This window comes from Zalophus californianus, chromosome 11, assembly GCF_009762305.2.
Source record: "Zalophus californianus isolate mZalCal1 chromosome 11, mZalCal1.pri.v2, whole genome shotgun sequence".
Taxonomy (NCBI): domain Eukaryota; kingdom Metazoa; phylum Chordata; class Mammalia; order Carnivora; family Otariidae; genus Zalophus; species Zalophus californianus.
In genome coordinates, this window is record NC_045605.1 from 101,913,263 (window position 1) to 101,928,790 (window position 15,528).

General features: G+C 41.6%; 1 protein-coding gene across 1 annotated transcript; it reads left to right on the forward strand.

Moving 5' to 3' along the window:
• The first annotated feature begins 10,060 nt into the window (after positions 1-10,060).
• On the forward strand, positions 10,061-10,936 carry LOC113915300 (olfactory receptor 10V1-like). Its single transcript, XM_027581132.1, has one exon. The coding sequence runs from the start codon at positions 10,061-10,063 to the stop codon at positions 10,934-10,936; it is 876 nt and encodes a 291-aa protein (XP_027436933.1).
• The last annotated feature ends 4,592 nt before the right edge of the window (positions 10,937-15,528 follow it).

Consider the following 15,528-nt stretch of genomic DNA (forward strand, 5'->3'; position numbering starts at 1 on the left):
GAAGCCTGCTTCTCCCTCTCCCACTCCCCCTGCCTGTGTTCCCTCTCTCGCTGTGTCTCTCTGTCAAATAAATAAATAAAAATCTTAAAAAAAAAAGTACTGACATCTGTATGTTTCAATGCTAGTTAGCAATGAACTCTTAATCTGATGTAGAGTAAGATTCCTTGACCATTTTGGACAGAACCTCCTTGCCATTCATCAGTTGGAAGAGCATGAATTTTACAGTATGCATTCTTGAGTTCCCCTTAAACTGTCTGGTATAAAACATTGGTTCTGAGTAGGAACTGGACTTTGACTCTTTCTGTGAAAATTTCCATCTTTAGTTTCTCTTCCCTGGCCAGTGCCTACCACAAGGCTTGGCCTAGTTACAAGCTAGGGATTTTCCTAATCTTCTCGAATCTGGAGTCTGGGAAGAGATTCTTACCTTATACTGGACTCAGTGGACTGCAAGCCATTGCAGATTTACTTGGATCCTTCGCTAAACACTGAGGACCCTGGAGTCTGCCCCTAGGTCCTTCTGTCCTCAGTAGATCCCTGGGCAGGTATGCTGACCACTTCTAGATTCACATGTCTCACTGATTCAGGGCACGTTGCTTTTTTTTTTTTTTATTATGTTGTGTTAATCACCATACATTACATCATTAGTTTTTGATGTAGTGTTCCATGATTCATTGTTTGTGTATAACACCCAGTCAGGGCACGTTGTTAAAACTCTTCTGAAACTCAACAGGCTTCCTATCTAATCAACTCTAAGCTTGAAGGCGTGTTCCATCCTGCCTTTTTTCTTTTTTGTATGAGGTAACATCTGGGCTTTACTCACTACATCCCTGTAGCCTAAAACCTACGTTTGAAGTTCCCCTGATATTCAGACTTGAAATTATCATCGAATAAGGACATTCATAACTAATCTGGCTAAAGGGACATTCTTGGTCCCCTGAGATGTCTGAGGTCTGCCTGAGAAGCATAAAGCAACAAGATTAAATACAGTGTTCCTTAAGAATTAAAATTACATCAGGATTATCCCATTGGTATATCTTCCCTGGGGATTATCTTTCAGTAACTTGTTGATAAGTTCAGTGATGAGGTCAGTTGGGGGAAAGAAAAATTATTATTTTCACTTGATTTACCTTGAAATCATGTTTTTAAAAAGTTAATTTCTACATGCAACATTATTCTCTTTCTTTTTTTGGGGGGGAAGACATTCTGCCATATCCTTTGCTCTCTTTACTTCTGGAAAATTAATTCCTCTTAATTTTACTTTATATTTCTAATATTCCTTCTTGGTCTACTTTGCTGGCTTCTTCTCTTTCCCTAACTTCCACTCAAGCTGGGTCTCGGTCCTAGGTTCTCTTTTCTTTTTACATTTCTTTGCAGATGATTCAGTTCAGTTGTTTGGCTTTAAATACAAGCAACGGGCTGATAATTCTCAAATGTGTGATTTCCAGCTAACCCGGTCCCTGAACTTCAGACTTCACTGTCTATTTGACATTTCTGTTGGATCGATAATGAGTATCTTCTATTTCATACATTCAACGCCAAACACTCACTGTTTACTTGGGTGCTCTGTATTGAACCATTCAAATCCTGACAGTAGTTTCTTTGTAATATATGTTGAGATTAATGAACACTGATGCTTCTTTCAATTTCATCCAAAGACATGGTTTTCTTTCAGTGTTCCCTGGAGAAATGACGGACCATTTAGAGCTTTTTTCTTTTTAGAAAGGTCATTCATGAAATTATGGAATGAAAAGGGATTTTAGAGGTCATCTAATGGTTACCATCTCCAATCCCCAAATCTCAAAGGCCTTTTGAGATTATTAATGGAGTTTCCAAGGTAATTTTAATATTTCAAAAGCCCTAACATATGTCATACATTTTCCTGGGATGGTTTTATTATATCATCATCATCATCATCATCACTTGTGTTTTTGTTTATTTAAAAGATAGAGTTGGGGGGCGCCTGGGTGGCTCAGTCGTTAAACATCTGCCTTCAGCTCAGGTCATGATCCCAGGGTCCTGGGATTGAGCCCCACATCGGGCTCCCTGCTCTGCGGGGAGCCTGCTTCTTCCTCTCCCCCTCCCCCTGCTTGTGTTCCTTCTCTTGCTGGGTCTCTCTCTGTCAAATAAATAAATAAAATCTTTAAAAAAAAAGATAAAGTTGGGGGGCACGTGGGTGGCTCAGTCCATTAAGTGTCCAACTCTTGATCTTGGCTCAGGTCTTGATCTCACAGTTGTGAGTTGAACCCTGCATTGGGCTCTATGCTAGGCAGGAAGCCTATTTTTTTTTTAAAGGTAGTAATTTTCAAAACATGGGGTTTGGAGGCAATATATATAAGAATGGCTAAAATAGGGATACCTGGGTGGCTTATTCAGTTAAGCGCCTGCCTTCAGCTCAGGTCATGATCCCGGGTCCTGGGATGGAGTCCCACATCGGGCTCCCTGCTCAGTGGGGAGCCTGCTTTTCCCTCTCCCTCGGCCTGCCAGTCCCTCTGCTTGTGTGCTCACACACACACACTCTCTCTCTGTCAAATAAATAAATAAAATCTTTAAAAAAAGAAAAAGAATGGCTAAAAGAGTAGGTCTGAATTCAGACAGACTTGGATTTAAGCCTTGGCTCAGCCACTGGCTGAGTGTGTCTTCGGGTAAGTTAATTAAACTTTCTCAGCCTTACTTACCTTACCTGCGAAGTGGGAATGATAGTACTGCTCCTCTCTCATAGAGTAGTTGTGGAGACTGAATGGAATAATGCATGTGCAGTATTTATCATGTCACCTAACCCTTTCTTAGCTTTACAATTTTGACTGTGGGGTTCATAGAGAAAACACCGTAAATAAAATTTGTATGGTGCAGAGAATGTTGAGAGCTACCGACTTTATTCATCCTTACTTCCAGATATTCATCCCCAATATTTTATGTTCCAGCTAAAATTGGCAAACAAAAATTGTATATATTTGAGGTATATAATGTGATTTTTTTTTATATATGTATACGTTGTGAAATGATTATCACAATCAAGCTAAATAATGTATCCATCACCTCATATAGTTACTTTTTTGTGTGTGGTGAGAATACTTAATATCTCTTCACTTAGAAAATTTCAAGTATACAGTACATTAACTGTAGTCACCATGTTGTTACAGTAGGTATCCAGAACCTATTCATCTTATAACTGGAAACTTGTACCCTTTGGCCAAAGTGTCCCCAATTCCCCCACTCCCCAACCCTTGGTAACCACCCTCTACTTTGTGTTTCTAGGAGTTCAACTTCTTTTAGAGTCCACATTATAAGTGATATGACTCAGTACTTGTGTTTCTTTGTCTGGCTTATTTCACTTACCAAAATCTCCAGGTTCATCCATATTGTCACAAATGGCAGCATTTCCTTCTTTTTCTTGCCTAATTACTTTGGCTAGGCCTTCCAGTGTTATGTTGAATAGAAGTGGCAAATAATACATTTATGCTCAGAGCTGCTAAAAAGTTATCTGATGATGGACTTCAGCAGAGATGCTTTATAAAAGCTCTGAATAAAGTAGGAATAGAAATAAACTGCTTAAACATGGTTAACTTTTAGCTATTCTGTGAATATTTATTGAGTGCTTACTGTGTGCCAGGAACCAGGAGTATAATGGGGAATCAATCAGGAAAGATTTCTGCTCTTGTGCCTACATTATTGAATGCTGCTTCTGACGTAGGCAACTCTTCTAAATATGTCGCATGTATCACTTACTCTGCATAATTACATTATGAAGGAGGTGCTACTATTACCCTCATTTTTCAGATAAGGAAACTGAGGACCACGATGTCGAATAACTTACCCAAGGGGATGTAACTAGCAAGCACCAAAATTCAAACCTATGCTGTCCCTAAAGCAGGAATCAGCAAACTACGGGCTACATGTTACATCTGTGGGCTGTCTGTTTTTTGTAAATAATGTTTAACTGGAATGCAGCCATGCTTATTCATTCCCCTGTTGTCTAAGACTGCAGCAAAGTCGAGCAGTTGTGACAGAGGCTGTACGGCCCACAAAGCCTAAAACATACTCTCTGGGACTTTACAGAAAAAACTTGCTGACTCCTACTATAGAGCCTGATACTTCATGTGAAAATGACTATATTAAAATCTCACAGCAGGCATTAAAATGGTGGAATAATTAAACCATGTTCACAAAATATCAGGTGCTAGACAGAACACTTGCTATCACCATGATTAATCAACACTTTCTGGAGGTTCTAAATAATGCAGTCAGACAAGAAAATAAAATAATAGGTCTCAGATTATATGATTTTACATAGGAAATGTAAGGAATTTTAATTTAAAACTTAAATATGTTAAATGGTCTGGGGTGGGGCCCGAGAGTCGGCACAGTACCAAGCTCCCAGTTGACACTGATTCTGCTGATCCCCGTTATTGTACTTTGAATACCAGTGTATTCACTGCAAACATGTAGTCTAGAGTGTAGCTTTGAAGTCCTTCAAATTGGGTTTTATTCCTAGCTTTCTCTCTTTTAAGATACCTAATTTTGGTCGAATTATTTACTCTGAAAGCCCCAGTTTTATCATCTGTAAAATGGAGGTAATCATGGGTAATAATGCACAAGACACTCTTAGCAGAGAATGCGCCCATAGTAAGTATCCAATAACTGCCAGCTCTATTAATATCTTTTATAGGTCAAATTTCCTTTGACAACCCGTGGAAATGCAGAGGGCAATAGGAAATATCCAAACTACTTAGTTTTTATAAAGCCGGTCAGATAAAGTAACATGTTGGAGAGGAGAACCACGTATTTTTTTCTCACATCTAGACAGATCTCCATATAATTTATATTTGAGGGGGAGAAGGAAGGGTAGAAAGAGCTGGGTGAATTCAATTCTGGGGCCACCAGTCATCTTATGGCATCTGATCCTCCTGACCATCTCCCTGCCTCTTCTTCATTTCTAGTATGTTCTCTACATCATAGATGAGTGACCTTGTAACAACACAAGGGCCAGCATATCCCTCTCCTTAAAACCTCTAGTGGTTTCCCATAATACTTACAATGGAATCCAGACTTCTAACTGTGACCCTCAAGTCTCTGCATGATTTCGGCTACCTTCCTCTGGCTTCCTCTTTCCTTTCTCCCCATCGCTGACTCCTCTGCATCCGTCCATCCACATCACTGTTTCTGTGGTTCACTAAACCAGCCAAATACTTGCTGCCTCAGGACCCTTGCATGTGCTAACGCTTCTCTCCAAATACTCTTTCCCTTCCATTTATTTTTACACATTCCAGCAACCTCCCAAAAATTATTTTATTTTACTTTTTATTGTGATAAGAATACTTTTTTTTAGATTTTATTTATTTATTTGAGAGAGAGACACAGCAAGAGAGGGAACACAAGCAGGAGGAGTGGGAGAGGGAGAAGCAGGCTTCCTGCAGAGCAAGGAGCCCGATGCGGGGCTCGATCCCAGGACTCTGGGATCATGACCTGAGCCGAAGGCAGACGCTTAATGACTGAGCCACCCAGGCGCCCCTGTGATAAGAATACTTAACATGAAATCCACCCTTTAAATTTTTTTGTGATTTTATTTTATTATTTAAAAATTTTTTTTATTAAATTCAAGTTAATTCACATACAGTGTATTATTAGTTTCAGGGGTAGAATTTAGTGGTTCATCAGTTGCATATAACAGCCAGTGTTCATTACATCGCTTGCCCTCCTTAATGCCCATCACCCAGTTACCCCATCCTCCCACCGACTCCCCTCCAGCAACCCTCAGTTTGTTTCCTATAGTTACGAGCCTCTTATGGTTTCCTTCCTCTCTGTTTTTATTCTAATTTATTTTTCCTTCCCTTCCCCTATGTTGATCTGTTTTGATTTTAAAATTTTTCAATTGAAATTGACATATTATATTTTATTAGTTTCAGGTGTGCCACATAGTGATTTGACAATTATACACATTACAAAATGCTCACCACAAGTGTAGTTACCCTCTGTCACCATATGAAGTTGTTACAGTATTCCCGATGACAATCCTTAGGCTGTATTTTAATCCCTGTGACTTATTGATTTTATACCTGGATGTTTGTACCTCAAATCCCCTTTATCTATTTAGTGTACAATACAGTATTGCTCAATACAGGCATGATGTTGTGCAGCAGATTTCTAGAACGTAGTCATCTTGCATCTGCTCTTTTTGTTTACACTTTCAGGCCTCCATCAAGTCACTTTTCCAGAGGGGTCTTCCTTGACTCCTTTAGCTGAAATTGCCCGCCCCCACCCCATTACTCTGCTTTATCTTCCATACGCACTTATCATTACCTAAAACTATATGATTATTTTTTTCTTACTTCCTGTCTGTTCTTTCTTGCGAGGATGTAAGTTTCACGAGGTCAAGGGCTTTATCTCTCCTGTTCACGGCTCTATCTCTACTTTCCACATCAGTGTCAGGGAATAGAGTAGGTGCTCAATAAATGTCAGATACAAGAGCTCAGTGAGGGTTCTTGCGAAGGAAAGACAGGACGTGGTTAACCTCAGGTTCTGACATCCCTCAGGAGAAGTTTCAGGAGACTGGCAGCTCAGCCTCCCTGGCTCCCGAATGATATGGAATGTTTCCAAGCTCTGAAGGAAATAAATGCTTAAAGAGCCCTCTGCTAACTTACCCTCCCAGGGATTTTCTACCAGCCTGAGGTAGGTTTTGGCGTTTGTTTAGAAAAAGGCTCTTTGATGATGGGTTCCTTCATTTTTATTTAAAAAATACTTTAGGGGTGCCTGGGTGGCTCAGTTGGTTAAGCGTCTGCCTTTGGCTCAGGTCCTGATTCCAGGGTCCTGGAATCGAGCCCCCTCGTTGGGCTCCCTGCCCATCGGGGTGGGGGGGTCTACTTCTCTTTCTCCCTCTGCCCCTCTCCCTGCTCATGTTCTCTCTCTCTATCTCTCAAATAAATAAATAAAATCTTTAAAAAATACTTTAAAAATTTAGGTGATTAGACAAATGTATAAAAAATTTGCAAAAAACATGCAAACATACTCATTTCTGCCAACACATATTTATAACTGCCTATGGTCTCTCAGGGCTTTAGTCCAGTTATAAAGTTTCACAGCCCTATGAATGTGGTGGGTACTTGGCCTTGTTTGTTTATACTTAAACTGACAGCCCTCTATTTACACTTCCTGTTTTTTTCAACACTGTCTTCTCTACTCTTTTCTTAGCAAAGGCCTTCTAATCCACTGAATTCATACACCGTATCATTTCATTACTCTTTAACCGCTGGACATTTTAGTTCCTTGTGGGTTGTGCAATTTGCTTCTTTCTTTTATATCCAGGAACAATACTGCTAGGTGGTCCATTGTGAAGAGAAAAATACTTTTCTTAAGGAAAGAGTCTGTATAAATTGTTTACTTTGCTCTAGAAATTTGCAAAATATTGTCCTCTGCAGTTTGAGGACAATACTGCTTGTCTCTCTTTTTATCATGTTATAAGCTTATAATTAAAATTATAAGAGTTTTGACGTTTATTATAGGATTTTGGAGAATACAGAACAGGAAAAATATCCTTCAGGCTCATCACTCGAAGACTGGATTTTTTTTGTGGTGCAGAGATTGTAACTTTTTAAATTTCATTTTTTGTGTAGTATTCTATCACAAATATTTTCACATTATGACATTGTCTTCATAAATGTAACTTTAAACAATTGCACAGTATTTCAGCAACTGAATCTAGCATTCTGTATTAGGTTATTTTCATGATTTCCTATTAAAATTACGCTGTGATTTTTGCCTTGTGTATAAAGCTTTTTGTTGTTGTTACAGTTGTTATATTTTAGGTTAATTTCTGACTTTAGAGTCCTGAAGTGGAATAACTCAAATTCAAATATGCATTTTTTATTTGGAAAATTTCAAACCTACACGAATTAAGAGGACAGTATAATGAATGCTTATGTATGAGTTACCCAGCTTGGAAAATTGTCCGTATTTTGACAAATACAAGCATTTGAAAAATATTTTCCCACAGTGTCAAACCTTTCACCCCTCCACCAGTGACCTTGGCAGTGCTCATTTCTCCACAACGTTGACAGCACTGAGGATCATCCTTAAGATCTAAACCCAAGGAAAACATAATATTAAAACTTGGCTCACTTTGTTAAACAACAAAAATAATTAATTTGCCATTTTTGTCACCCCTGTAATTTAGTAGAACAGTGTTTTTGGCCTGGTCTGGCCTAAGTATCCCCCAAGAAGATCAATGCAAGGAGCGCTCTGTAGCTTTGGCCATTCGAAAGTAATTGAAGATTCCACAAACATCAGAAAATACTTGCATGCATGAGCAAGCCTACCTTGCAGCAAATTCAAACCCAATGCAATTTAAGGGTCATGTGCATAAGGACCTAGTGACTTGGAATAAAGATGTGAGTTCAGGTGAGATGGGGCAGTGGGGCATGTTCATGGAGTGATTTCCTGAACTTCCACCCCACCCTGTGAGTCATGCTAATTTTATTTATAAAAATATTTTGTGACTCAGCCTGTCATAATTGTGTGTGATACTACAAGAATAAGAGGTTCCTTTGCTTTTTTTTCCTTCAGCTTTATCAAGGTATAATTGACAAAATCGAGGTTCTTTTGCTTTTTAAGCTTAAAGTCAATGTGGAGTAATGTGATTTAAAAAGTGTTTAAGAGGGATGCATCTAGGCACACCTGGGTGGCTCAGTTGGTTAAGCATCTGCCTTCGGCTCAGGTAATGATCTCAGGGACCTGGGATCGAGCCCTGAGTGGAGCTCCCTGTTCAGCGGAGTCTGCTTTTCCCTCTGCCTCTGTCCCTCCTCCCTGCTTGTGCTCTCTCTCTCTCTCTCTCAAATAAATAAAACCTTAAAAAAAAAGAGGGATGGATCTAAAAGTATGATAAGTTCAGTTGGCAGGAGGGTGAGCCCCGTAGGAGGGCATTAATCCCTATCCAGGGTAGACACCATAAAAATGCAGGTGGACCTATGCAAGAAAGCAAAGTAAGAGTAGGGTTCATGTTTGGTAAACAAAACAAAACAAAACAAATTGGATTGTTGAATGCTGAAGGAAAAAATACCATCACAAAGTCCTGACTGGGGAGGATAGCTGTGTGAGCTATTTAACTCTGGGCTTCCAGGTCCACATTTCTATTGGCTAAAGGGCAACACCTGTATTTCCTGCCTTCTGGGCTCGACATGAGAATCATATGCTCTTGGTATAAATATGAATTTTTAAATTTTTTCCTTATTTATTTGAGAGAGAGAGCACAAGCAGGGGGAGCATCAGAGGGAGAGGGAGAAGCAGACTCCCCGCTGAGCAGGGAGCCCGAATCAGGGCTTGATCCCAGGACCCGGAGATCATGGCCGGAGCCGAAGGCAGATGCTTAACTGACTTAGCCACCCAGGTGTCCCTAAATATGTATTTTTAAGATGTTGTTGTGGTAACTGGATAATCAGAGTACTAAAGAGGCATGTGAATGATCAGGGGTGTTTATATATATGTAAAGAATGAAGATCAAGGAAAGAATGGAAATAGGAAAATAGGAGACCCTATTGAGAACCTGCTGGGTGCATTGGGCTTTGCACTTTCAGACACAGAATCCCATTTGATTTTCACCACACCTCGGAGGTGAGTGTTAGGCTCTCTCCACATTTAAAAGGAGGGCGCTTGGGGGCACCTGGGTGGCTCAGTCATTAAGCGTCTGCCTTCGGCTCAGGTCATGAACCCAGGGTCCTGGGATTTAGCCCCACATTGCGCTCCCTGCTCCGCGGGAAGTCTGCTTCTCCCTCTCCCACTCCCCTGCTTGTGTTCCCTCTCTTGCTGTCTCTCTCTCTCTGTCAGCTAAATAAATAAAATCTTTTAAAAAAGAAAAAAAAGGAGAGCACTGAAGTCTGTAACTTCTCCAAGGTCACATAGCTATAGAGTAAGCAGTGGCCAGGTGAGATAACATTAACTGCACTCCAAAGGAAGTAGTAAGGGTAAGTACTCAGTGATTGCAGACAGTGTTTTGAACATGGCTGGGCCAGTTCCAGGCTCAAGGACAAGGAGAGTCACTTTTCCCATGACTTCTTTCCTTGTTCCAGGCCTAATGGAAGAGGAAAACCAGACAGGAGGGGTCCACTTCCACTTCCACCCCTTCTTAACAGACCCCAGGGTGGCTCCCCTCATATTTGTGGCCCTCTTGCTGTTGTACTTAGGAAGTCTTGTTGGAAACATCACCATTGGGCTCACCGTCTGGAGAGATTGCTCCCTCCATACCCGGATGTACTTCTTCCTTTTTGTTCTGGCCATGCTGGAAATTGGCTGCTCTACGAACATTGCTCCCCTGACTCTGGCTAGCATCCTTTCCATGGGGCAGATGCTTATCTCTCTCCCTGCCTGTGGGGCCCACATGTTCTTCTTCATCCTTCTTGGAGGGTCTGACTGTGTCTTGCTTGCTGTCATGGCCTACGACAGGTACGTGGCCATTTGTCACCCCCTGCATTACAACCTCATCATGAGTTGGCAGCTCTGCGGGCAGATGACTTTAGGTTCCTTGGGGCTGGGATTCCTGTTGTTACTGCCTTTGACCATTCTGATCTGCCACCGTCCATTCTGTGGCCACAGTGAGATCTACCACTTCTTCTGTGACATGCCTGCAGACGCGCGCCTGGCCTGTGCAGACACCCATGTGCATGAGGCCGTTCTCTATGTCCTCGGTGTGGCCACTGTGGCTATCCCCTTTCTCCTTATCGGCCTCTGCTATGGCTGCATTGTGGCCACCATCCTGAGGATGAATTCAGCTGAGGGAAAGCGCCGGGCTTTCTCCACCTGTTCCTCTCACCTCATCGTGGTTCTCCTGCAGTATGGGAGTTGCACCCTCATCTACCTTCGCCCCAGCTCCAGCTACTCTCCAGAAGAGGGCTGGGCGGTGTCTCTTGTTTACACCTTTTTTTTCACCAGTGCTAAACCCCTTGATCTATAGCATAAGGAATTGAGAGGTGACTGATGCAGTAAGGAGACTTAGGGCAAGAACGTGCTGGTTCAGGAAAACTTCCTAGAAAAATATTCCTTCCTAGAAAAAATATTCCCCAAACCAGGAGTAGGGGCATGATCTGAAGGACAGGAAGCTCCAAAGCAAGAAGGAAGGAGTGGAGAGAGAACCGTCTCCATGGCTCTCTCAGCCTGTGAAATGATCATCAGTGCGAATTCCTCTGCTTTTTAGTGGATTCCGGTGAGGAATTGGCCCTGCCTACTTAGCCAGCCTCCTCTCTCATCATAGAGCTTAGCATAAGGGCTGAACAACAGTGTCAGTGAAGAAAAGGATGAATAAATGGACACATAGAGACACAGTAGCAGCTGACACAATGGATGCTGTCCTCTTACCTGTTTTAAGAACCTACAACCTTGGTGGTATGCAGGCCCAATGGATTCATGTATTCAAATGTCTTATGACCTTTCTCTTTGCCTGCTCAAGTCCCACTGCCTTAATAAAGTCTGTCCGGCCACGCTTCTGACAGTGATCTTTCTCTTTTCACTAAATCACACTTCTTTTTATATAACTAAGTTTCATATGTTTTGGCATTGCCTTTATAATAAGTCTATAAGGCCCCTCGGGGTAGAAGAAATGGCTTATTCTTTCTTCTTATTTTCTGGTAAGTGCTGGGTACTTAGCCTTAAGGTCCAACCACAAACTTGAGTCCTGACCTTTTTCCTTTACGTAAAAGAGAGGATGGTGATAACAACAGCCTTCCTACCTCAAGGGGATTGGATGGACAGTCCAGTGAAGATGTGGATGTGTGAAAATACAATAGGAAACTACAGAAGAAGCCACGATTGTTACTTATTTAAGTCCTCTGCCACTTACCCTCGGACGGCTTTTACTAAGTTGTTCAAGTCCTGCCTTCCTGCTGGTCTGATCAGCCCTTCCCAAAGCAGTAGAGTCAGTGGCTTCTCATCACAGCAGGTGGGTCCTCTGACCCTCTCAGGGGAACCCCAAACCATAGCAGGCAATGAGCAGGACTGTTAGGGACACTGGTAGTGGAGACCAGATGGAGGATTGAGAGTAGGGAAAGGTATTTCTAAGACATCTTCCTTGATAAGAGAAAAAGAAAAGAATCCCGTTCTCTCTTGATGTTGCTAGTGATAAAAACTAGCCTCTTTCATTTCTGATTGTGTTACATGTGAGAAAGAGGGGGAATATGGAATCCTGATGGTAGAATTCCTGGGGCATCCAAGTATTTTTAGTTGTGCTTATGTGGAGATTCAATAGCTATTTTATTGTTAGCAATGGTGTTTGTTGGAATTAATATATTACTTCTCTACTTTTTTTTTAAAGATTTCATTTATTTATTTGACAGCGAGAGAGACAGTGAGAGCAGGAACACAAGCAGGGGGAGTGAGAGAGAGAGAAGCAGGCTTCCCGCTGAGCAGAGAGCCTGATGTGGGGCTTGATCCCAGGACCCTGGGATCATGACCCGAGCCGAAGACAGACGCCCAACGACTGAGACAACCAGGCACCCCTACTTCTCTACTTTTAATTTATTCTGTTTCCAATATGCTTGCACAAAAGGTGTGAAGCAGTTTAAAAATACTTCGATACAAATGTTAAAAACACATAGGCAAGAGGATTGGGGTAAAGGAAAAATTTAGGTGTGATTATAGAGAATATAGTAGTAAAATTGTATGCAGAAATGCAAACCATGTGCTCTCTACAGTCTATACAATGGTCACCTACAGGTATCTGAGATTTCTAGTAACCGAGGAAAAGAATAAAATAAAATTCAGTTGGAAAACTCAGAGTTCACAAAATAATATACAGTAGAAATATGGAGAAACCTAACTTTTTTTTTGTTAAATCTCAGATGTAAAAGAATCTTTTCTCACAATTTTTCAAAGGAGAATATTGCATGTTTAACAACATACCAGCAATTACAATAATAACACTAGCTATCATTTATTGAGCACTGAATAATGTGCCAGACATTGTTTAGGTGCTTAGTACACCTTAACTCACTTGATTCCCACAACATCTTATAAGATAGATACCATTATTTTCCGTATTTTACACATAAAGAACTGAGGCTCAGAGAAGTTAAGTAATTTCTTCAAGATCACACAGCTAGTAAGTGCTGTCACAGTCTGACTCCAAAGCCCATGACCTTAACCAATGTAACATACAGTAAATATGAAATGAATTTTCTAGGGTTAATTCTCCATGTAAGCTGATGGTGTGACATGTCCAAGTCACTTAAAGCAGTTATGGAAGGGATGATTATGGTCACAAAAGGATATACCTCTCAAATTTTCTAACTTGATTTTAGGGAATAAACCTAAACTATTAGAGCCTGATTGACCAGCATGTCTTTCAGGAAGTGCTCCACAGGGGGGCGGAGCAAGATGGCGGAGGAGTAGGAGACCTGGATTTCGTCTGGTCTCAGGAATTCAGCTGAATAGGGATCAAACCATTCTGAACACCTATGAACTCAACAGGAGATCGAAGATAAGAATAGCAACAACTCTCTGAACAGAAAAGCGACCACTTTCTGGAAGGTAGGACGTGCGGAGATGGGAATCCGAGGCGATATTCGGGAGGATAGACGGCGGGGGAGGGGGCCTCCGTCCGCCGCTTCTGGCAAGTGATAGAGCCGCGGAGCACAAAATCGGACCTTTTAGAAGTCGGCTCCGCTGAGGGACGTCGCTCCAGTGGCTAAGCGGGGGGTGGAACCCTCGTGGGACAGTGGGGTCTCAGGACCCTTGGGGTCACAGAAAGACTGGGGGAGCCTGAGTGCAGCAGAGCTCCCAGGTATCGGAGCGGGGAAGCCAGCTGCAGAGACGGAGCTGAGGCGTGGGCTCTCAGCTCGGGGTTGCCATAAACCGTGATCCGCGGCCCAGTCGGGCCACTGCTCCTCCAGCAGGGACCCAACAAGCGGCAGATCCGGGGAGACTCCCCTTCCTTCCCGGGGAGGAGCGGCGCGGGAGTGCACCGCAGGGATCTGCTGGGTTTGGAGACTCCACACGGGGTCAGGTGCCAGAGATAGCAACGCTCGGTCACAGGCCGGGTGAGCACGGAGTGTGGTGGGAGACCGGGGAGATGGGAGTGACTGCTTTTCTCTGGGGGCGCACTGAGGAGCGGGGCCCCGAGTTCTCATCCCCTTCCGGGCGGAGATTGGGAGGCCACCATTTTCACCCTGGTCCTCCAAAGCTGTACCAAGAACTTGCAGGGAACAAAAGCTCCTGAGAGCAAACCTGAGCAGCTTGCTTAGCCCCGACTGACAAGGGCAGGGCAATTCCGCCTCCCGCAAAGACATTTGGGAACCACGGCAACAGGCCCCTCCCCCAGATCAGCACGAACAGCCAGTCAAGACCAAGTTTACCGAGCAAGGAGAACGGGAGAACTCCAGCGCTAGGGGAATACTGCACATAGAATTCATGGCTTTTTTTTTTTTACCATGATTAGTTTTTCAAAGTTAATATTTTTAACTGTTTTTTTTTTTGAATTTTTCTTTTTCCCTTTTTCAACCAACATCTTATCAATCCCTTTTTTAAAAAAACATTTTTTATTTTTCATTTTTAGACTCATATTTTATCCCTTCATAGTAGTTACCCTTATTTTTGGCATATATATGTATATATATATATATATAAGTTGTTCTCTCTTTAAAATTTTGAGATACAGTTTCTTCTAACAGATCAAAATATACCCTAAATCACTAGTGTATGGCTTTGTTCTAGTCTCCTGCCTGATCACATTCTCTCCCTTTTTTTTCTTTTTTATTTTTTTTAAATCTTCTTTCTTTTTAAAAACAACTTCTTATCTTATCAAGTCCTTTTATAAAATCTTTTATAATTTTCATCTTTACAGTCATCTGCCATCCCTTCATTGTATCAACCCTTATTTTGTACATATATAAGTCTTTCTTCCTTTAAAATTTTAGCAGGCACTTTCTTCTAACAGACCAAAATATGCCCCAAAGCTAGTGTGTGGCACTGATCTATGCACTAGCCTGATCATATTTGATCATATTCTGGTTTTTTTTTCTGTTTTTGTTTGTTTTTATCTTTTTCTTTTTCCTTTTTTTTTTTTTTTCTCTTCTTTCTTTCCCTTTCTTGTCCCCTGGTTTCAGGTCTTTTCTGATTTGTATAGAGTATATTTGCTGGAGACGTTGTTAACCTGTTAGCATTCTGTTCTCTCATTCATCTGTTCTCCTCTGGACAAAATGACAAGACAAAAAAAATCACCTCAGCAAAATGAACAAGAGGTAGTACCGTCTGCCAGGGACCTACTCAATACTGACATTAGTACGATGTCGGACCTAGAGTTCAGAATCATGAATTTAAAGATACTAGCTGGGCTTGAAAAAAGTGTGGAAGTTATTAGAGAAACCCTTTCAGGAGAAATAAAAGAACTAAAATCTAACCAAGTCGAAATCAAAAAGGCTATTAATGAGGTGCAAGCAAAAATGGGGGCACTAACTGCTAGGATACATGAGGCAGAAGAAAGAATCAGCAATATAGAAGACCAAATGATGGAAAATAAAGAGGCTGAGAAAAAGAGAGATAAACAACTACAGGATC

Coding starts and splice junctions, on each gene's coding strand:
- LOC113915300 (XM_027581132.1), top strand. CDS start 10,061: ATGGAAGAGGAAAACCAGACAGGAGGGGTCCACTTCCACTTCCACCCC.